Source organism: Pan troglodytes, chromosome 20 (genome assembly GCF_028858775.2).
Source record: "Pan troglodytes isolate AG18354 chromosome 20, NHGRI_mPanTro3-v2.0_pri, whole genome shotgun sequence".
Lineage (NCBI taxonomy): Eukaryota > Metazoa > Chordata > Mammalia > Primates > Hominidae > Pan > Pan troglodytes.
Genome location: NC_072418.2, coordinates 55,400,721 through 55,424,940, shown reverse-complemented (window position 1 = coordinate 55,424,940; position 24,220 = coordinate 55,400,721). Strand labels below are relative to the sequence as shown.

At 45.4% G+C, this 24,220-nt stretch overlaps 2 protein-coding genes across 10 annotated transcripts in view; both read right to left on the bottom strand.

The window, feature by feature from the left end:
• LOC456264 (zinc finger protein 701) overlaps positions 1 to 24,220 on the bottom strand; it is a 68,932-nt gene that overhangs the window by 32,800 nt on the left and 11,912 nt on the right. The gene's annotated exons all lie outside the window — the stretch shown is intronic.
• Positions 1 to 24,220, bottom strand: part of ZNF808 (zinc finger protein 808) — a 36,779-nt gene that overhangs the window by 11,428 nt on the left and 1,131 nt on the right. For 2 of the 9 annotated variants that reach the window (XR_002940814.2, XM_054672723.1), the window contains exons 2-4: positions 19,913 to 20,014; positions 9,584 to 9,665; positions 5,328 to 5,454 (exon numbers count right to left, since the gene is read on the bottom strand). Coding sequence is in view for 3 of the 9 variants with exons in the window: in XM_054672723.1 (XP_054528698.1) it covers positions 5,328 to 5,454; positions 9,584 to 9,598 (142 nt within the window). In the remaining 6 variants the exon portion in view is untranslated. Of the gene's footprint in view, positions 1 to 356; positions 507 to 5,327; positions 5,455 to 9,583; positions 9,666 to 16,904; positions 16,949 to 19,912; positions 20,015 to 24,220 lie in introns of those variants that run through there. The other 7 variants (XM_063802175.1, XM_063802176.1, XM_063802177.1 and 4 more) reach the window with 7 other exon arrangements.

Below are 24,220 nucleotides of genomic sequence, written 5' to 3'. Positions count from 1 at the left end.
GGGCAATTACATGCCCTTCAAATCAATTCTATGAAAGTCTATTTCCTATATCATGACAAAACACTGACAGGGCACAAATATGTATAAGCCTAAAGTAAGGAGTATTTTTCCACTGTGACCTTGAAGTGCATCACAATTTGCAAAAAACATATCACTGTCACATCAAGGAAGAGAAAAATATATATTCTTCATATTTAAACCATATTTACTGTGTACAAATAAATGCTAAAAAAAAAACCACACAACATACTATATTGGTAAATAATCCACAACAAGCTCATGTAAGGATAACCAAAAGCACTGGAAATTCTGTATTATCAAACAGTTATAGCACTGAGAAGATAAGAAAAGATTACAAAAATTAGCCAGGTGTGATGGTCCGTGCCTGTAGTCACAGCTACTTAGGAGGCTGAGGCACAAGAATCACTTGAACCCGGGAGACAGAGGTTGCAGTGAGCCGAGATCACACCACTGCACTCCTGCCAGGGTGGCAAAGTAGACTCCGCCTCAAACAGAAAAAAAAAAAGAAAAAAGTTAGTACAATATTTTTCTAAATAAATGTCATAAAATTATATATATCTACACAGAACAGGCACTTAGTGACTTTTGAAAAAATTTTTGGGCCGGGTGCGGTGGCTCATGCCTGTAATCCCAGCACTTTGGGAGGCCGAGAAGGGCGGATCACAAGGTCAGGAGATCGAGACCATCCTGGATAACACAGTGAAACTCTGCTTCTACTAAAAACACAAAAAAATAGCCAGGCGTGGTGGCAGGCGCCTGCAGTCCCAGCTACTCGGGAGGCTGTGGCAGGAGAATGGTGTGAACCCAGGAGGTGGACTTTGCAGTGATCCGAGATCATGCCACTGCACTCCAGCCTGGGCGACAGAGTGAGACTCCATCTCAAAAAAAAAAAAAAAAAAAAAAAAAAAAAAATTTTTTTTCCATTTTTATTGTTTTGAGAAGGAGTCTTGCACTCCAACTTGGAGCGTCATGGTGTAATCTCAGCTCGCTGCAACGTCTGCCTCCTGGGTTGAAGTGATTCTCCTGCCTCAACCTCCTGAGTACCTGGGATTACAGGCACACACCACTACACCTGGCTAATTTCTGTGTTTTTAGTAGAGATGTGGTTTCACCATGTTGGCCAGGCTGGTCTCAAACTCCTGACCTTAAGTAATCCACCCCCCTTGACCTCCCAAATGTCTGGGATCACAGGTGTGAGCCACAGCACCTGGTGGCACTTTGTGACATTAACGAGTGGAGTGTGTCAGTTATATTGCATACCACATACTGAAAAGCCATATGTAAAATTATAAAATTAATTAATAAAATATTGTAACCCATGATAAAACCAGCAAGCAAATAAGTACATTTATACAGCCCGCAGAATTCTAAACAACTTCCTCTGAAGAAAAAAGCCACAACTTCTACTTAACCACCAGCACACAATATAAGAACTGAAATACATGTTAAGATCACTACCTTCTGATGTATGAGGTCAAGAAAATATACAACATTTTAAGAACTAAGAATGGACTAACAGCTAGGCAGGGAGTACAGACACATGCCACCATGCCTGGCTAACTTTTTTTTTTTTTTTTTGGTGGCAAATGGAATCTAACTCTGTCACCTTGGCTGAAGTGCAGTGGCATGATCATGGTTCACTGCACCATCCACCTCCCAGGTTCAAGTGACTCTCCTGTCTCAGCCTCACAAGAAGCTGGGATTACAGGTGCATACCAAAACGCCCAGCTAATTTTTGTATTTTTACTAGAGACGGGGTTTCACCATGTTGGCCAGGCTGGTCTCGAACTTCTGACCTCAGGTGATCCACCCGTCTCGCCCTCCCAAAATTTTGGGATTATAGGCATGAGTCATCATGCCCAATTTTTTTTAATTTAGTAGATTCAAGGTTTCATTATGTTTGCCTGACTGGTCTCAAACTCCTGACCTCAAGCCATCTACCCACCTCAGCCTTTCAAAGTGCTAGAATTAGAGGTGAAAGCCACTGAAGCTGGCCAGTCTAAGCTATTTCTGACAGAACAGTGAGATGAGTGAGGCAGGAAAAGGGGCATCTCATCATCAACATCACTGAAGGCTGAAAAATCTTATTAAACAAAGGAAGTTGAGTGTGTACTATAAAACTTATATGAAGCCATCTAATAGTATTCACTTGTTTTAAAAAGCAGGTGGATGAATCACCTGAGGTTGGGAGTTCAAGACCAGCCTGACCAATATGGAGAAACCCCATCTCTCCTAAAAATACAAAAATTAGCCAGGCTTGTGCCAGGCATAATCCCAGCTACTTGGGAGCCTGAGGCAGGACAATCACTTGAACCCAGGAAGTCGAGGTTGCAGTGAGCCAAGATTGCACCATTGCACTCCAGCCTGGGCAACAAGAGGGAAACTCAATTAAAAAAAAAAAAAAATAGCCGGGACACAGTGGTTCATGCCTGTAATCCCAGCACTTTGGGAGGCTGAGGTAGGTAGATCACTTGAGGTCAGGAGTTTGAGACCAGCCTAGCCAACATGGGGAAACCCCATCTGTACTAAAAATACAAAATTAGGCAGGTGTGGTGGTGCACGCCTGTAATCCCAGCTACTCAGAAGGCTGAGGAAGGAGAATCGCTTAAATCCAGGAGGTGGAGGTTGTGGTGAACTGAGATTGTGCCATTGCACTTCAGCCTGGGCAACGGGAGCAAAACTCCATCTCAAAAAAAAAAAAAAAAAAAAAAAAAAAAAAAACCAACCCTGGAGGAAAATTATCATTATTTCTCAAATAACAACAGGAGGCCCACAGTGTTCATGGACATGACCCCAGTTTGCACGTAAGGTAAGTGAGGGACAAGACTGAATACTGGGCATGAAGGATCCCACGACATGTTCTTAGGCACAATAGTCAGCGCAGGCAGTACAGAAAATGACCAGACCAGAAAATACAAGGAGAACAGAAAGAAGTACATCAAGGGGGATACAAGGGCTGAGCTGGGACACAACGGCTGAGCTGCGCTGCTGACAGTGGTTCTAAAGCCATCCCTCATGGATCATGTGCTGAGTCATCATGCCCTGCATACATTGATTTAGGCGGCCTCCTATAACTTTGTCCAGTGGATGAATAAGGTCTTCACTTACTCAGGGAGAGTAGTGTTGGAGGGGAGGGGCTCACGGGGAAATTGGGGTGTTCAGCATTACAAAATCAATAGGCTGGAAAGAAACAGTATTTGCATCCAGATCAATGTATCATGTGAGTCAAGGCCAGGAAAGGAAGGACAAGGGTGGAGAGCAGGAAGTAATGGGCATGTAGGAGTGAACTTTGTGCATGCACATCTGTGGGAATATAATTCCACTAGGATAGACCAAATCTTGAGCTTGGACGAAAGTGGAACTAATTGAGCAAATGTTAAAATATTCACCCAAGGTTAAATATTCAAATTACAATATGGGCAAGGGACAAGAATGAAAGAGATCCAAAAAAGCAGCAGTATGGTGGCCTGAGGTGAAAGCGGTTTTACATCCTTAAATTAAGTGACTCTGATTTCTAGTTTCAAGAATATACTCAACAATATCCCCTGTGTAGATACCAGAAATGCATACACACAAACAAACAAGTAAACTCTATGAAGAGTACAGTAGACCACGGGGGTGAACAAGGATCCCCTGGCACAGTAGGTAGAGATGTGTTTGTGAAAACAGAGCCAGGCTGAGTGCAGTGGCTCATGTCTGTAATACCAGCACATGGGGAGGATGAGCGGGTGCATCAGGTCAGGAGTTCAAGACCGGCCAGGCCAGCATGGTGAAACACTGCCTCTACTAAACAAACACAAAACATTAGCCAGGCATGGTGGTGCATGTGTGTAATCCCAGCAACTCAGAAGCGTGAGGTATGAGATTGCATGACCTGGGATGTGGAGGTTACAGTGAGCTGAGATTACACCACTGCACTGCACTTGAGCCTGGGTGACAGAGCAATATTCCGTCTTAAAAAAACAAAAACAAAAAAAAAAACTGTACCTCTAATAGAAATGTGGTTTCACCAAGTTGGCCAGGCTGGACTCGAACTCCTGACCTCAGGTGATTCACCCACCTCAGCCTTCCAAATTGCTGGGATTACAGGCATGAGCCACCGCACCCAGCCAGGCAGTATTATTTATAATAGTAAAGATGTGCATCGACAGATAAATATGTGAGGAAAATGTGGTACACACATACAATGGAATATTATTCAGCCTTAAAAACAACTCGGATGGGCCAGGGGCTGTGGCTCATGCCTGTAATCCCAGCACTTTGGGAATCCAAGGCAGCTGAATCACGTCAGGCCAGGCTATCAAAACCAGCCTGGCCAACATGGTGAAACCGCCATCTGTAATAGAACCACCAAAAATTACCCGGGTGTGGTGACACATGCCTGTAATCCCAGCCACTCAAGAGGCTGAGGCAGGAGAATCACTTGAACCCAAAAGGTGGAGGTTGTAGTGAGCCAAGATCATGCCACTGCACTCAAGCCTGGGCAACAGAGCGATACTATGAGAAAAAAACAACAACAACATAGAAACGAACAAGTTGAAAGGCACTGTGTCTTAAGGAAATGACAGTAGAACTAAACTACTGAAACCTCATTCAACCTCACAAGCTCCCTCAATAAGACTGATGAAAACCATATCTCTTACAGGGTTGATCCTACAACAAACTGAACATAGGTTTTCTTGTTAAAAATGAACAATGACACATATTGGTGTGAAAAATGTGACATGAACAAGAGTTCAGTCAAGAGCCTCATACATATGAGGCTGTGAGCCCGAATGATGTCCCCGCTGGGAGGAATTTCAACACCACTGACTGCTGCTTAGAGAAGATGATCATTAGTTTATGGGATGAACATTGTCACAGTGCCATTGAGAGCCGCTTCTGTGATGCTCCTCAAAAACCAGAATGAGCTGGGCATGGTGGCTCACGCCTGTAATCCCAGCACTTTGGGAGGGTGAGGTGGGCAGATCACCTGAGGTCTGGAGTTAGAGACGAGCCTGACCAACATGGAGAAACCCCGTGTCCACTAAAAATACAAAATTAGCTGGGCGTGGTGGCGCATGCCTGTAATCCCAGCTACTCAGGAGGCTCAGGCAGGAGAATCACTTGAACCTGGAAGGTGGAGGTTATGGTGAACTGATATACCATTGCTCTCCAGCCTGGGCAACAAGAGCAAAACTCCATGTCAAAAAAAAAAAAAAAAAAACAGCATGGATGGGGCAAAATCACAAAAGAGAATACAAAACCAGGAAGAGCCAAGACAGACAAGAGCAGACTCCTCATGTCTGCAGGGACATTTTCCTCACCCACAGCCTCCAGGTTCCTGTAGTTCTCCAACATCACTTCCCTGTACAAAGCCCTCTGCGAAGGGTTCAGGAATTTCCACTCTGCCAATGAGAATTCTATAGCCACATCCCTGAAAGTCAAGCGTCCCTAAAATGAAACATACATTTCAACAAAACATTATGGAGGATTGAGTTATCACCTTCACAGAAAATGAGAAAAGGGAAAATAAGTATTTATTTGATCAAAGACTGTGTTCTGACAAAAGGATGTTAAGGTATTTTTGAATATTTTTTCCGTATAGTTGCATTTTATTGTACTTTTCCTTGAAAGATTTTAGGATCCCATAAGTCACTATGGAAGTCTCGATTTTATGGACAATATAAAAACTATATAAATAAAAAGGAAACACAGGGCCGGGTGAGGTGGTTCATGCCTGTAATCCCAACACTTCAGGAGGCCAAGTTGGGCAGATTATTTGAGGTCAAGAGTTTGAGACCAGCCTGGTTAACGTGGTGAAAACCTGTCTCTACCAAAAATATAAAAATTAGACCGACATGGTGGCAGGCACCTGTAATCCCAGCTACACAGGAGGCTGAGGCAGGACAATCACTTGAACCCAGGAGATGGAGGCTGCAGTGAGCCAAGATCGCACCACTGCACTCCATCCTGGGCAACAGACTGACACTCCATCTAAAAAAAAAAAAAAAAAAAAAGCAATTCCAGGCAATGGCTCTCGCCTGTAATCCTAGCATTTTGGGAGACCAAGGCAGGTAGATAATGTGGTCAAGACATCAAGACCATGCTGGCCAACATGGCGAAACCACATCTCTACTGAAAATACAAACATTAGCTGGGTGTTGTGGCACAGGCCTGTACTCCCAGCTACTCAAGAGGCTGAGGCAGGAGAATCACTTGAATCCAGGAGGCGGAGGTTGCAGTGAGCCGAGATCACACCACTGCACTTTAGCCTGGCAACAGAGCAAGATTCCATCTCAAAAAAAAAAAAGCAAACACAGGGTTTTTTCTACAGACATGTCAGATATTATGTTCAACATACAAGGTGATATTTAGTCTCTAGATGAACTAAGATACAAGCGGTGTTTCAGAGAGGACAGAGTCCATTGGCTTTGAAAGAAAAGTTCAAATCTAAAAACTATCATGATCATCGGTCAGGCACAGTGGCTCATGCCTGTAATCCCAGCACTTTGGGAGGCCGAGGCAGGTGGATCATGAGGTCAGGAGTTTGAGACCAGCCTGGGAACACGCTGAAACCCCTTCTCTAGTAAAAACACAAAAATTAGCTGGGTGTGGTGGTGGGTGCCTGTAATCCCTGATACTTGGGAGGCTGAGGCTGGAGAATTGCTTGAAACCAGGAGGCAGAGGTTGCAATGACCCAATATCATGCCACTGCACTTCAGCCTGGGTGACAAAGCAATACTCTGTCTCCAAAAAAAAAAAAAAAACTGTTATGATGACAGCAATAGCCATGACTAACATTTTTGAATGCTTCCCAAGTGCTATACACTGTTCTAAGTGCTTCCCATGTCTTAAGCCATAAAATAACATACTGTCCCATGAAGAAAGATCTGTACTTGGACACAAGTGCATCACACATACTAGGAAAATTACCACAAATCAAATAGCTAAAAATGTCAACACAAGCACTGAATCCAGATGTCTGGGATTCACATTTGAATATAAATGCTGAAGTAACAGATACAGCTTTAAACTAAACTGACACGGGTTTATCTAGTGCAGAGAATGTGATAAAGGTCCCAGGGTAAGAACATGGATCATCCTACAAGGTCGCTGAATGGACACACACAGGCATACATATAATCCTTCCTAATACTTCTTATTTTTTTTCTTCCAGATGGAGTCTCACTCTATTGCACAGGCTGGAATACAGTGGCACAATCTCTCAGCTCACTGTAACCTGTGCCACCCAGGTTCAAGCAATTCTCTTGCTTCAGCCTCCCCAGTAGCTGGGATTTGAGGCACCTGCCACCACATCCATCTAATTTTTGTATATTTAGCAGCGACAGGGTTTCACCATCTTAGCCAGGATGGTCTTGAACTCCTGACGTCATGAGCTACCCACCTCAGCCTTCCATAGTGGTGGGATTACAGGTGTGAGCAACCGGGCCCGGCCCCATCTTACCATTAACTCATTATTGTGATAGTTGACAACAATGAAAAATACTTAAAATCATTACAATTATTATAAAAAATAAAACTTATTGCAAATGTTGTGTTTTCTACATAAACCATGGGCTTATCCACCCATGTATTCATGCACACACGTCACATCATGGCGTTACCCACGTGGTGGCCCACCTCTAATCCCAGCTACTGGAGAGGCTGAGGCAACAGAATCACTGTCATCTGGGAGTCAGAGGCTACAGTGAAACAAAATCACCCCACTGCACTCCTGCCTGGACAACAGAGACTCAACTCAAAACAAATTTAAAAATAAAATAAAATCAATGATGTAATAAAGCATCCTGTACCACTGATGCCTATCTCCACTTTCCATTGCATTGACAGTCATTAAAAGTGCAGACTTTAGCCAAGTGCAGTGGCTCAGGCCTGTAATCCCAGAACTTTGGGAGGCCGAGGTGAACAAATCATAAGGTCAGTAGTTCGACCAGCCTGACCAATACGGTGAAACCCCATCTCTACTAAAAATACAAAATAATTAGCCAGGCGTGACAGCGAATGCCTGTAATCCCAGATACTCAGGAGGCTGAGGCAAAAGAATTGCTTGAAGCCAGAAGGCAGAGGTTGTAGTGAGCTGAGATGCCGCCACTACAATCCAACATGGGCAACAGAGCGACACTCCATCTCAAAAATGTGCAGAGTCCAGCCAAGCTGGCTGTCTCCCATTTGGAATGCCAGCAATTTGGGAGACCAAGAGGGGAGGATCACTTGAGGCCAGGATATCAAGGCTAAAGCAAGCTTTGATTGCACCACTGCACTCCAGCCTAGACAACAAAATAAAAATACAATATAAAAAATAAGGCCTGACATGGTGGTGTGCACCTTTAATCTCAGCACTTAGGGAGTCCGAGATAGGCAGATCATGAGGTCAGGAGTTCCAGATCAGCATAACGAACATGATGAAACCCCGTCTCAACTAAAAATACAAAAATTAGCTGGGTGTGGTGGTGCATGCCTGTAGTCCCAGCAACTTGGTAGGCTGAGGCAGAAGAATTGCTTGAAACTGGGAGGGGGAGGTTGCAGAGAGCCGAGATCGTACCACTGCGCTCCAGCTTTGCTGACTGAGACTCCATCTTAAAATAAATAAATACATACATAATATACACACATACATATGGTGACCCATGCCTATCATTCAGGCTCTTTGGGAGGCTACAGTAGCGATTAGTTGAGCCCAGGAATTTGAGGCTGCTGTAAACTCTGAATTGTGCCATTGTACTCCAGAACTAAGCCACAGAGCGACACCTTCTCTCTCTCTCTCTTTTTTCTTTTGAGACAGAGTCTCGCTCCATCTCCCAGGCTGGAGTGCAGTGGCACAATTTCGGCATACAGTAACCTCCACCTCCTGGACTCAAGTGATTCTCCTACCTCAGCCTCCTGAGTAGCTGAGATTACAGGCATGCACCACCACATGCAGCTAATTTTTGTATTTTTAGTAGAGATGGGGTTTCACCATGTTAGCCAGGCTGGTCTCGAAGTCCTGACCTCAAGTGATCTTCCTGCCTTGGCCTCCCAAAATGCTGGGATTACAGGTGTAAGCCACTGCACTGGGACCAACATCTTGTCTCTTAAAAAAAAAAAAATGTGGACACAGAGACATCTTGATCTACTAGTGTGGCTTCAAATGCATTACCAAATCAGATACAAAATATCTCCTCTTATTCGTCTCCTCTCCCAGAATTTACCACATATCTGGGCACATTAACATACATATTTCATATGTAGTTTCTCTGAGCTGACATCCAGATGTGGCCCCTGAACAATCCAGGCTGCCCAGCAGCACTGACATCAACGGGCCCACACCCCATGTTTATCCATGTCTGGGTGTGAGCCCTTCCCAGGACCATGCCCAGGGGAGCCTCTTCCCAAGTTCATGTCACTGGGTCACAGGAGATGGAATCTCAGAGCAGCTGAGAGGAACTGAGGGCAGGCATGGGTGAGTGCGAGCGAACGTGTCAGGCAAAATGCTTCAGACTCAGAAAAGACTGGCTGCTACAATACCTGGCATTTCAGAAAGGAAAGAGACAGATTAATCCACAGAGGAATATCACTTCACCTGAGGAAGAGCCATGCCTGGCTCCTTTCCTTTCCTCTTCTGAGCTGCTTCCTCACGTAACAGGAGTCTTTAGAAATCAATCCTGTACGTGAAAAAAAGTAAGACTTCATGTTAGAAATGACTCACTCCCTTCCTGTGACAAAACCACATGAACCGGGAGATGTCACCCTGTAGAAAGAAGTCCCCCACTGCCCACTGCACCAGAGATCATGCAGAGGTAAGAAAGTCCCACAGGAAGACCTACAAGTGTATGTTTGACCCCGGTCTTCAGATCTCACTCCCTTCATGGAGAAGCCGCCACACACGAGGCAGCAGGGGGGACCTGGGCTGCACTGATGCCCCCTTTATGGCACAGACTCATCCCTGATCAAAGCCTCCCCCCTCCAAAAAAAAGATCTGGGCATGTACTTGGGAAGCTGAGGCAGGAGAATCACTTGAACCCAGGAGGCAGAGGTTGCAGTGAGCCAAGATCGTGCCACTGCACTCCAGCCTGGGTGACAAAATGAGACTTCATCTCAAAAAAAAGGAAACTCAAAAGATTGCAACTACTTGTGCCTCATTTCTCTGTGACCTAAAAGCCGCCTCCCTGCTTCAAGTCTTCCTGCCTTTGTTTAAAGTTGTCACGCCTTCCCAGACCAAACCAATGTACTTCTTACATATATTGATGTCTCATGTCTCCATAAAATGTATAAAATTAAACTCTGCCCCAACCACCTTGGGCCAAATAAACTTTCTAAATTAACTGATCTCTGTAAGATTTTCTGGTTTCACAGCTGCAATGTCAAATGGGGGCTGTGGGAGATCACAAAGGAAACCCGGAGAAGATGATATCAGAAGAAGGACCTAGGAAAGAAAGGCTGCTTGTCACTTGCAGCTGAGGGGAAGAGCATCCTAGAGAGAGGGACAGCTCAAGTGAGGGCCCTGAGACAGGAGCAACCTCAGCCCCAGGAAAAGGAAAGTGACCCATGGGGCTGGAGCAGTGGAAGAGAGGAGGGCACAGGTAGGAGATGAGGTCAGAGAGGTCCTGGGGGCACAGACCCATGGGAACATGGTCTTCAAACATGTTTCTCCCACAACCCAAAAGCATTTTGAAAGTCGACTGTGATCCCAGCTACTCGGGTGTCTGAGACAGGAGAATCCCTTGATCCCAGGAGTCAGAGGTTGCAGTGAACTGAGATCGTAGCATTGCACTCCAGCCTGGGCCACAAGAATGAAAATTTGTCTCAAAAAAAAAAAAAAAAAAAATTGGAAGTGATGTATCTTCTCACTCTTTTCACGTATACATCTAAGTTTCTCTTTATATTATAAATTACAACACTTACTAATAAAGTAATTTATTTCCCAAATTTAAAATACATGCTGTCAAGTTTGGCTAAGTTTCCAGAAGTACACAGTCACTCTCATCTGAGATGTGCAGACTGCAAGGAAATGTGTTTGGGGGTTTAGAAAGCCACTTGTGGACACCTGAAGGTGGGGATGCCTGTTTGATGTCCCAGGAGAGAGCTGAGGAGACAACTGGACACAGGATTATAGAGCTCAGGTGCGAGGCCTGCAGGGGACATGGAGTCGTGTAGGTGGGTTAAAGCTGTGAGATGATAAGGTTCAAGGTGACTTGAGTCTAATCCCCTGATTTTCCTCATCTTGTGCTTTTTTTTTTTTTTAAATATTTGGAGAACTGGAATCCCTTTAAAATTCGAGTTAAAACTGAGCACTACCCTCTCCCAGAAGAAAAGCCACACACTGTATTTTGTCAGTCATTTCAGGGGTCAGTGTCACTCTGACTGAGCTTTTCCAGTCTTATTCCTCACCTCTATGTTACAGGTGGGCTCACTGAGGCTCACAGTGGGAGACATTTCACCAAGTTATTCTGCGATGCTCTGAGGTGAGGAGGAAGGAGGTGTGGCTGATTCCCATGTGATGGCCTGAAAGGGCCAATAGGCTGCCTTGGTCTTCCTCCTCTAGAAAATTTCCAGACCAGTCAGGATTGGTGACCCACCCTTGTAATACCTAACTAGATATCTACATGGAAAAGAATAATATTGGATCTCTATGTCACACCATGAAAAATTTTATTTAAAAACGGTTAAAAAAAAAAAAAAAAGGCCGGGCGGGGTGGATCACTTCTGTAATCCTAGCAGTTTGGGAGGCTGAGGCGGGCAGATCACAAAGTCAGGAGTTCAAGATCATCCTGGCCAATATGGTGACATCCCGTCTCTACTAAAAATACACAAATTAGCCAGGCGTGGTGGCGGGGGCCTGTAGTCCCTGCTACTCAGGAGGCTGAGGCAAAAGAATTGCTTGAACCCAGGAGGTAGAGGTTGCAGTGAGCTGAGATCATGCCACTGCACTCCAGCCTGGGTGACAGAGCGAGACTCCATCTCAAAGAAAAACAAACAAACAAACAAACAAAAATTCCAGGACCATCTTATATACCTGAGCAAACGAAACTTCTTTCGAGTTGTAAGATTCTGATGGCATTAATCCCAAACATATCATTACTCACTCCCAGAAAAATGTTCAAAATACACACAACTGTGCACGCATAGCAATAGGTGTTTAAAACACTGAAAAAGAGGCAGCTGTAGAAATGAGATCTGAGCAAATGCTTTTCTCATGAACACATGGGCTCTGCTAAACCAAGGTTCCAAGTCAATCCAGCCCATCCTTCAACATCTGTAGAGAGTATTATGGACCAGAGGGACTTGAGGGGGACACTTACTTAGAAGCTCACAGATTACCATTTTTTCAGATGACATAAGAAAAAAAAATGGAATAGGCTACTTTAACTAAATTTTCATGTTAGGGTAAAGAAAAAAGGTTGTTGATATCATTATCAAGTACACACTGAAACAACCTACTAACATATATCACATAGTAGAAAATGTTTTCGATATATGATAAAGACTAGAAAGCACACAGACCTCAATGTAAACTCAAAAAAATTTCATAGAGAAACAATTTTAAAATGGTTAAAAAATAAAGATCTAATGAAATCTTGGGCCAAAGGAGCAATATTTGAAAATATATCATACTTTGAAAACAATGAGGACAGGCATGGTGACTCACATCTATAATCCCAGCACTTTGGGAGGCCGGGGCAGGAAGACCACAATGTTAGGGGTTCGAGACCAGCCTGGCCAACATGGAGAAACTATGTCTCTACTAAAAATACAAACATTAGCAGGGCATAGTGGGGCACACCTGTAACTCCAGCTACTCAGGAGGCTGAGGCAGGAAAATCGCTTGACCCCCAGGAGGCGGAGTTTGCAGTGAGACGAGATCGTGCCACTAGACTCCAGAATGGGTGACAGAGAGTCTCAATAAATAAATACATATATCTAAACATTAGCCGGACCTGCTGGGGTGTGTCTGTGGCCCCAGCTACTCCGGAGGCTGAGGTGGGAAAATCACTTGAGCCCAGGAGGTTGCCGCTGCACAGTGCTGTGATCCTGCCACCGCACTCCAGTGTGGGAAACAGTAAAAGTGTCTCAAAACAATAACAAAGGCCGGGCGTAGCGGCTCATACCTGTAATCCCAGCACCTTGGGAGGCGGAGGTGGGAGGATCACCTGAGGTCAGGAGTTCAAGACCAGCCTGACCAAGATGGAGAAACCCCGTCTCCACTGAAAACACAAAATTAGCCGGCCATGGTGGTGTGTGCCTGTAATCATAACTACTCAGGAGGCTGAGGCAGGAGAATCACTTGAACCCCAGAGGCAAAGGTTGCAGTGAGCAAGATCGCACCATTGCACTTCACCCTGGGCAACAAGACCAAAACTCCGTCAAAAAAAAAAAAACAAAAAACAAAAAACCACCACAACAAAAATAAGTAAATTAAAACTAAAATTAAAAAATAAAAAACAATTACTGAGGCCAAGTGTGGTGGCTCACGCCTGTAATCATAGCACTTTGGGAGGCCAAGGCGGTGGATCACAAGGTCATGAGTGCAAGACAAGTCCCGCCTAGATGGTGAAAACTGTCTCTACTAAAAATACAAAAATCAGACAGGTGTGGCTGCAGGTGCCTATAATCCCAGCTGCTTGGGAGGCTGAGGCAGAGAATTCCTTGAACCCAGGAGGCAGAGGATGCAGTGAGTCAAGATTGCTCCACTCCACTCCAGCCTGCATGACAGAGAGAGACTCCATCTCAAAAATTAAAAAAAAAAAAAAAATGAAATGAGGAGGAACTAGAAAAAAGGAAACCAATTACAAAAAGAGAACAAAAGCACTTTTAATATTCCTTTCATCACGTTCCATATAGTAACAGACTCAGTCACTTCTTACCCTACTTCTCTCCCCCACTCCCGACCCCAGCCATGAAAAGGGAAGAGGATGATCCACAACTAATGAGTCAAGTCACTGTCCTCTGGCTGAAGAGGGGTTGCAGAGGGAAGCTGCCTCTGATGCCATCATTATAAAATGCAGCACACTTACACACAGGAGTTTGGCAACTCTCATTCTCATCTGTATAATTTAAACTAATTTTAAATTTGTTACATTATAAACAGAGAAAACAACACGTCATCACTTCATCATCACATCCAATCAACTCACCGCTCATCTGCACCCAGGGTCCCCCTTCGTCTTCATTACTGCTTCCCTCCATCATTCTATACATAGCCCTTTCTCACTTTCTCTCTCCATCTGTTTCTTTTCTGCATTTCCCCCTGGGCTTCTGCTCATTTTATGCCCCTCTCCTGTTTTGCTCCATTCTTTTTTTTTTTTTTTTTTTTTGAGACAGAGTTTCGCTCTTGTTGCCCATGCTGAAGTACAATGGTGCGATCTCAGCTCACCACAACCTCTGCCTCCTGGGTTCAAGTGATTCTCCTGCCTCGGCCTCCTAATCCAAAATTAGCAGGGCATGGTGGCCCATGCCTGTAATCCCAGCTACTCAGGGGGTAGTATCGCAGGAGAATCGCTGCAACCCTAAAGGCAGAGATACTCATTAGCCAAGATCATGCCATTGCACTCCAGCCTGGGCAACAGGAGTGAAACTCCACCTCAAAAAACTAAGAATAATAATAATAATAATTAATATGTAGGCCGGGCGCGGTGGCTCATCCCTGTAATCCCAGTACTTTGCAAGGCCAAGACAGGAGGAACCTTTGAGCCCAGGATTTTGAGACCACCCCGGGAAACATACTGAAACCCTGTTTCTACAAAAAAACAAACAAAGAAAAAAAAACCTACTAGCTGGGCTTGGTGTCTCACACCTGTGGTCTCAGCTACTCTGGAGACTGAGGGAGGATCGCTTGAGCCTAAGAGGTCGAGGCTGCAGTTAGAGTAGATAAAGCCATTGTACTCCAGCTGAGCGACAGAGCCAGACCCTATCTCAAAATATTAATTAATTAATTAAAAGTATTATGTAATAACAGCGATTTTTTTTTCCCACCACTTCCTACCCCACCATGGGAAAAGGGAAGAGTGACCCACAATTGAATGTCACTGCCCTCGGTCTGAATAGGGATTCCAAGTGGAAGCTAACCTCTGATACCAATATTTATAGAACGTACATGGCTCACAGATAGGACATTTAAAATTCTCAAACTCATCTGTATAATTTAAACAAGTTATTAGATTTTATAGACAGAAGTCAACATGTCACAACTAATCATATCCAATGAACTCACATACTCATCTGTACCCAAAGTCCCCCACCCTTTTTTTTTTTTTTTTTTTTTTGAGACAGGGTCTTGCTCTTTTGACCAGGCTGGAGTACAGTGGCATGATCTCTGCTCACAGCAGCCTGGAGCTCCTGGGCTCAAGTGATCCTCCAGCCTCCGCCTACAGAGTAGCTGCAATTACAGCTGCACACTATCATGCCCCGTTAATTTTTTCTTTCTTTTTGAAAGAGATGGGGTGTCTATTTTGCCTAGGCTGGTCTTGAACTCCTGGACTCAAGCAATCCCTCTGCCTCAGTCTCCTAAAGTGCTGGGATTACAGGCATGAGCCACTGCGCCTGGCCCCGCTTTCTTCATTACTGTGCTTCCCTCCCTAATTCTGTGCATATCTCTCATTCTCCCCTTCTCTCTCTAGCTCTTGTTTTCTTTTCTTTTTCCCTGGGATTCTGCTCCTCATTTTGTACCCCTCTCCTCTCCTGCTATTTATCCCCTTCTTCCCTCTATTACTCCTCTTCCACCTCTTCTGCCCCATCCTCACAACTTATTTAACCACTTTTTTTTTTGAGAAAGAGTTTCACTCTTGTTGCCCAGGCTGGAGTGCAATGGTGCGATCTCGGCTCACCGCAACCTCTGCCTCCCAAGTTCAAGCGATTCTCTGGCCTCAGCCTCCCTAATAGCTGACATTACAGGCATATACAACCGCGCCCAGCTAGTTTTGTATTTTTAGTAGGGATGGGGTTTCTCCATGTTGGTCAGGCTGGTCTCGAACTCCGGATCTCAGGTGATCCGCCCGCCTAAGCTTCCCAAACTGCTGGGATTACAGGCATGAGCCAAAGCGCCCGGTCCTTATTTAACCTCTTGTTGCTCCTTCTCCCCAATCTTTTGATCGTCCTCAATCTCTATATATTACCGCCTCTTATCTCTGCGTCTCCTCTGCTCTCCCTGTTAAATTCTCTCTTCCCTGTTACGCCCCCCTGTCCCCACTCTCTAGCACCCCAGATCCCCCGGTGTCCTCCCTGCTGCGGTTCTCCCTCTGTTCTCCTTGCCACCAGCACCACTCTGCGGGTTTGGGGTAAGACACCTGCATCGCGGAGAAGCGCATTTTCCGGGGGGTGGAGCTGGGCAGGCAAGAATACCCGGTGTCATAGGACAAGCCGCTGGGACCTGCCCTACGCTGGTTCAGGGGAAGCGGTGACTGCGAAGGGAAGAATTGGGGAGCAGCAGGGCCCACCACGAGGGGGGATGTAGGGGGCGACGGCGCCTTAAGACAAGGGTGGCACCTGCAGAATTCCAGGACCAGGCAGAAGACGCAGCCTCCCCAGGACTGGGGACACAGCGCTTCGCTCCAGGGGCCGAAGACGGAGAGGCTGGGAGGCGCCCAGGGCGGGAATCCACCTCGCGGGTCGGGGACTTAGAAAGAACGGGGTGGGTGGAGTCAGCACAAGGTTTTGACCAGGAAAACTAAGCGATAGGAAGTGTATACATTGCCCTATAGCAGAAAGACCGGGGTCGGGACCAGCCTCGGGACGAGTTCAAACCCAAAAGCAAGCAACTTCCGGACTCTTACGGGGACATCTCAATTTGCTCTGGATGAAGGAAGACAGGCGAGAATTTCCAGGTCCGTGGGGACCCCACTTTCCAGGGACAGACGCGCCAGGGACCTGGGAAGCGCAAACTTAATACAAGGCAGAGCAAAACTCACGCGCCACGGTTCGACCTTCACTCCACGCGATCCGCCTCGGGGTTTGCGCGCCCAGGACAGAAGCCAGGCCTGGGCGGGGCCGGCGAACAGTCTGGCGGGGCCTGGGCGGGGTAGAGGCGGGGCGCGAGGCAGAGAGACCTTGCCCTTTAGAACCGACAGAGGGCAGGGCCGGGGCGGGACCTGTGCATCTCTCCGCCTCGCACCCAGCGCCTTTTTTTTTCGGTTTTTGGAGATGAGAGCGGCCAGGAAGGCTGAGGCATGATTCAAAAGCCCTGGAATTGTCTGGAACGGGCATGCAAACTAAAATGTGAAATGCAAAGCCCTGCCGGGGCGGAATATACGATTTCATGCTGATGGCCCACAGAACAGAACAGAAATCCTCCCCTTCTATTCTCCATTCATTCAGGAGGGAGGGTCCACCCTGTGCTCAGCTTCAGAGACTTCCCTAGGGCCTCCGCCTGGGATGCGGGACGGAGTGCTCAGGCCAGGCAGGAGTGAGGTCACCACCTGCCTAAACACAGCAGGGATGCGGGCACGGGGCGGAAGCCTGAGGTCCCAGCTACTCAGTTAGCAGCGGCGGGAGAATCGCTGAACCTGGGGGTCCAGGCCATCCTGGGCGACAAAGTAACACCCCCTCCCGCAGGGCTCCCTCCCTCGTCTCTCCCTCGCTCTTTTTCTTTTCTTTTTCTTTTCTTTTTTTTTTTTTTTTTTTGAGACGGAGTCTCGCTCTGTCACCCAGGCTGGAGTGCAGTGGCACGATTTTGGCTCACTGCAAGCTCCGCCTCCCGGGTTCACGCAATTCTCCTGCCTCAGCCTTTGGAGTAACTGGGACTACAGGCGCCCACCACGACGCTCGGCTAATTTTTTGTATTTTTAGTAGAGATGGGGTTTCACCATGTGAGCCAGGATGGTCTCGATCTCCTGACCTTGTGATCCGCCCACCTCAGCCTCCCAAACTGCTAGGATTACAGATGTGATCCACCCCGCCCAGCCTTTTTTTTTTTTTAACCCGTTTTTAAATAAAATTTTTCATGGTGTGACATAGAGATCCAATATTATTCTTTTCCATGTAAATATCCAGTTAGTTGTCCCAGCACATTTGTGAAAGAGATCTATTACTTTCTCTTTTTTTTACTTTTTTCTTTCCTTTTATTTTTGAGACAGAGTATTTCTCTGTGGCCCATGCTGGGGTGCAGTTGCGAGATCGTGGCTCACTGCAGCCTCTGCCTCCTGGGTTGAAGCTATTCTTCTGCCTCAGCCTTTGGAGTAGCTGGTATTACAAGCGCACACGACCATGCCCAGCTAACTTTCATATTTTTGGTAGAGACGGGGTTTCACCATGTTGGCCAGGCTGGTCTCGAACTCCTGACTTCAAGTGATCCGCCTGCCTCGGCCTCCCAAAGTGCTGGGATTACACTCGTGAGTCACCATGCCTGGCCTAGGAAATATTCTTTACTTCACTTTTTAAATGTGAGAAAATATAATTGAAAAACAAAGAGTCTTCCCCCAAATGAGAAATCATCTCCATGACGATAATAGAGAAAGAAAGAAAAACTATTTCATTAATAAATAAGCTTTAGACCAGAATGTGATGGGAAATAGAGGCAAACAGCTAAGAGGTTGAAAAGAGAGAAAGAAACTTCAGTGTTCTATACAACCCATTAAGGACATGTTTTCAAGATAAACACTAATCAGTCCTCAGGGAAGAGGACTTGAAAAGCCCTTGGTCACACATAGTTCATCCTGGCTCTACTTGGTAATGGAGGTGACCATCTCTGTCAGCTAACTAGCTTCATCCCGAGGGAAGGGGAGAAACCCTAACACTAAGCCTAATACAAAAATTAGCTGGGCATGGTGGCAGGCGCCTGTAATTTCTCTCTATTTTTAGTAGAGACAGGGTTTCACCAAGCTGGCCAAGCTGGTTTTGAAATCCTGACCTCAAGTGATCCGGAAGCCTCGGCCTCCCAAAGTGTTGTGATTACAGGCTTGAGCCATGACAGTCAGCCAGGAAAACTCCTAGAAGTTGCACCTGCATTCCATTAGACTCTGGTTGCATGACCACATTCCTCTCAAGGCTCAGAATTATTTAAATGTCCATAGCTTTAAATTGGAATCATTTGATGTTTGAATTACTTAATTTCCTACTGAGACACAGGTACAATCTATCTTGTTTGCCTTTTTTTTTTGAGACGGAATCTCGCTTTGTCACCCAGGCTACAGTGCAGTGGCACAATCTTGGCTCACTGCAACCTCTGCCTCCCAGGTTCAAACAATTTTCCTGAGTAGCTGGGACTACAGGCATGTGCCACCATGCCCGGCTAATTTCTTCGTATTTTTAGTAGAGACAGGGTTTCAACATGTTTGTCAGGCGGTCTCAAACTCCTGACCTCGGGATTGACCCACCTTGGCCTCCGAAAGTGCTGGGATTACAGGCGTGAGCCACTGCGCGCAGCTGTTGTTTGCCTTTCAAGGAGCTCCCAAGTTCTTCAGAAATACATCCCTGGGCCGGGCGCAGTGGCTCACACCTGTAATCCCAGTACTTTGGAAGGCCGAGGCTGGAGGATCATCTGATATCAGAAGTTCAAGACCAGCCTGGCCAACATGGTGAAACCCCGTCTCTACAAAACTATAAAAATTAGCCAGGCATTATAGCCTGTAGTCCCAGCTACTCTGGAAGTTGAAGCAGTAGAATCTCATGTACCTGGGAGATGGAAATTGCAGTGAGCCGAGATCACACCATTTAACTCCAGCCTGGGCAACAAGAGCGAAACTCTGTCTCCATTGGAAAGGAAAGAAAAGAACAGAAAAGGAAATAAAAGAAAATTAAACAAAAGAAAAGAAAGAAAACATACTACCTCAGAAAACAGAAAATGCACTTGCAAATTTTCTAATAAATGTCCTAAGAAAAGAGATGAAAGGAAAGAAAATCTCTTTCTTTAATTTCAAAGGAGGAATTATACCTCTCATTTATTGGCTTGTTTGTTTGAGATAGGGTGTAGCTCACTCACCCAGGCTGGAGTGTGGTGGCAAAAACAGGGCTCACTGCAGCCTTCAACTCCCTGGCTCAAGTGATCCTCCCACCTTTTTCATCATGCATTTGGAAGAGATATCTACAAAATATAAACACCAATACGTTTCCAATTAAGTCCAGAGGGCAAAACATACTGAAATGTGTAAATATGACACAAAAAACAATACTTATTTTGAACTTCCCAAACATGATCTTCAAAGTTTAGGAACACAAGAGGAGTAAGATTCTTTAATAAATAAAGGGCAATTACATGTACTTCAAATCATTTCTATGGAAGCCTATTTCCAATATGACAAAACACTGACAGGGCACAAACATGTGTAAGCCTAAAGTAAGGAGTATTTTTCCACTGTGACCCTGAAATGTATCACAGTTTGCAAAAAACATATCACTGTCACATCAATGAAAAGTATAGATCCTTCATATTTACACAATATCTACTGTACACAAATCCTAAAAGACCACACAATATACTATATTGGTAAATAATCCACCAGAAGCTTATGTAAGGGTAACCAAAATCAATGGAAATTCTGTATTATCAAATAATCATAGCACAGAGAAGATAAGAAAAGATTCCAAAAATCAGCCAGGCGTGGATGGTGGTCACCTGTAGTCCCAGCTACTCAGGAGGCAGAGGCACAAGAATCACTTGAACCTGGGAGGCAGAGATTGCAATGAGCCAAGATTGTGCCACTGCACTCCAGCCTGAGTGACAGAGCGAGATTCCATCTCAAAAAAAAAAAAAAAAAAAAATGTTAATACAACCTTTTTCTGAATACCTGTCATAAAATTACCTATATCCATGCAGAACAGGAACTTATTGAAATTAACAAGTGCAGTGTGTCAGTTCCATTACATATCATATACTGAAAAGCCATATGTGAAATCTTAAACATTAATCAGTAAACTATTCTAACCCATGATAAAACCAGCAAGCAAATAATAAGTACATTTATACAGCCTGCAGAATTCTAAACAATTCTCTCTCAAGAAAAAAGCCACAACTTCTACTTACCACCAGCACACACTATAAGACTGAAATACATGTTAACATCACTACCTTCTGATGTATGAGTTCAAGTAAATACACAGCATTAAAAGGAATAAGAACTGACAGTGTCAGAGGGTGCAATTACGATGTCACAAGTACAGTTACATAACACCAGGCAATACAGCAATTTTATATATATTCATTGCCCTTAGTTATCTAGTTAACTGTGTGTAAAATATAAAACACAGAATGTGTACTGGGAAAATGTATCAACTGAGATCACAGAAAACATTGTATAAAACAAATTGCACAATAAAAACATCAAAAATATGATGCAGGCTCCCTGGTCTGAATGTTCTTATTGGCCAAAAGGGATGTTCAGAGTTCTTATTCTCCGATAGGATGTTCCTGCAGATGGTGTCTGTGAGAGAATTTGGTCATGGGTGTTGACTACACGTGAATACGCCTACTGCTTTTATTTTTATTATTAATTAATTAATTTATTTATTTATTGAGATGGAGTTTCCCTCTTGTTGCCCAGGCTGGAGTGCAATGGCGTGATCTTGGCTCACCACAACCTTTGCCTCCCAGGTTCAAGCAATTCTCCTGCCTCAGCCTCCCGAGTAGCTGAGATTACAGCCACACGCCACCACACCTACACACTAATTTTGTAGTTTTATAGAGACCAAGTTTCTCTATATTGGTCAGGCTGGTCTCGAACCCCTGACCTCAGGTGATTCGCCCACATCAGCCTTCCAAAGTGCTGGAATTACAAGTGTGAGCCACCGAACATGGCCAGGACTACTGCTTATATAAAGGGAGACATTAAAGAGCTGATTGCTATTTCTTTTTTTGTTTTTTGAGACCAAGTCACACTCTGTCACTCAGCTTGCAGTGTAGTGGCATGATTCTCCTGCCTAAAGAGATTCTCCTGCTTCAGCCTCCTGAGTAGATGGGACTACAGACGCATGCCACCACCCTCGGCTAATTTTTCTTTTTTTGGGGGGCGGGGAGACGGAGTCTCACTCTGTCACCCAGGCTGGAGTGCAGTAGTGTGACCATGGCTCACTGCAACCTCTGCCTCCCAGCCGGGTCCAAGTAATTCTCCTGCCTCAGCCTCCGGAGTAGCTGAAATTAGAGGCGTATGTCTACATGGCCAGCTAATTTTTGTATTTTTGGTAGAGACGGGGTTTCACCATGTAGGCCAGGTTGGTCTCGAGCTCCTGGCCTTCAGTGATTTGCTCCCAAAGTGCTGGGATTACAGGAATGAGCCACCACGCCCAACTTTGATGTTCCTTACTTTTTCTTTCTCTCTCTCTTTTTTTTTTTTGTCAGATGGAGTCTAGCTCTGTTGCCCAGCCTGGCATGCAGTGATGCAATCTCGGCTCACTGCAACCTCTGCTTCCCGGGTTCAAGTAATTCTCCTGCCTCAGCCTCCTGAGTAGCTGGGATTACAGGCATCTGCCACCATGCCTGGCTAATTTTTGTATTTTTTAGTAGAGATTGAGTTTCACTGTGTCGGCCAGGCTGGTCTTGAACTCCTGACCTCATGATCCACCCACCTCTGTCTCCCAACGTGCTGGGATTACAGGTGTGAGCCACCATGCCTTGATGTCCCTTTTAAAAACTACCATGGGTTGAGAGTGGTGGCTCACGCCAGGAATCCCAGCACTTTGGGAGGCCGAGGCAGCGGGTCACTTGAGGTAGGGAGTTAAAGACCAGCCTGGACCAACATGAAGAAACCTTGTCTCTACTAAAAACACAAAATTAGCCAGGCGTGGTGGTGCATGCCTGTACTCCCAACTACTCTGGAGGGTGAGGCAGTAGAATTGTTTAAAGCCAGGGAGCGGAGGTTGTGGTGAGCTGGGATCATGCCATCGCACGCTAGCCTGGGCAAAAAGAACAAAACTCCCTCTCAAAAAAAAGGGGGGGGGGGCTATGTAGGCCAGACATGGTGGGCCATCCCTGTAATCCCATCTGTAATCCCAGTAATTTGGGAGGCCAAGGCAGGAGGACCCTTTGACCCCAGGGTTTTGAGAACAGCCTGGGGAACATAGTGAAACCACGTTTCTACAAAAAAAAAAAAAAAATATATATATATATATATATATATATAAAAACTAGCTGGGCTTGGTGGCTCATGCCTCTGGTCCCAGCTACTCAGAAGGCTGAGGTAGGAGGATCACTTGAGTCCAAGAGGTAGAGGCTGCAGTTAGAGGATCATGCCACTGCACTCCAGCCTGTGTGATACAGTCAGACCCTGTCTCAAAATATCATTTAATTAATTAAATTAAAAGTATTATGTAATAACAGACAGCGACTTTTTTCCCACTTCTCTACCCCACATCCTCCCAATCCTAGGAAAAGGGAAGACAGTGATTCACAACTGAATAAGTCACTTCCCTCTGGTTGAATAGGGATTCCAAGTGGAACATAACCTCTGATGCCAAGATTTATAGAATGTACATGTCTTATAGACACCAATTTTAAAATTCTCAATCTGTATAATTTAAACAAGTTCTTAGTTATTAGATTATATACAGGGAAGTCAACATGTCACAAGTAATCATATCCAATGAACTCATCCACTGATCTAAACCCAGTCTCTCGCCCCTTTTTTTCTTTTGAGACAAGATCTCGCTCTGTTGACCAGGCTGCAGTGTAGTGGCATGAGCTCAGTTCACTGCAGCCTGGACCTCCTGAGCTCAAGTCATCCTCCTACCTCCGCCTCCAGAGCAGCTGGGAGTACAGGTGCACACGATTATGCCCCGTTATTTTCTTTTTTTTTTTTTTTTTTTTGGCAGAGATAGGGGTCTCACTATGTTGCCCAGGCTGGTCTCGAACTCCTGGACTCAAGCAATCCCCTTGCTTCAGTCTCCTAAAGTGTGGAGACTACAGGCGTGAGCCACTGCGCCCAGCCCCTCTGTCTTCATTACTGCACTTCCCTCCCTAATTCTGTATATCTCTCTCATTCTCCCCTTCTCTCTCTAGCTCTTTTCTTTCTCCCTGGGATTCTGCTCTTCATTTTGTGCCCCTCTCCTCTTCTGCTGTTTATCCCCTTCTTCCCTCTATTCCTTCTCTTCCGCCTCTTCTGCTCCATCCTCACAACTTATTTAACCTCTTGTTGCTCCTTCTCCCCAATCTTTCAATCGTCCTCAATCTCCATCTGTTTCTGCCTCTTCACCCATCTCTGCGCCTCCTCTGCTCTCCCTGTTAAATTCTCTCTTCCCTGATATACTCCCCTGTCCCCACTCTGTGTCACCCCAGATCCCCAGGTGTCCTCCCTGCTGT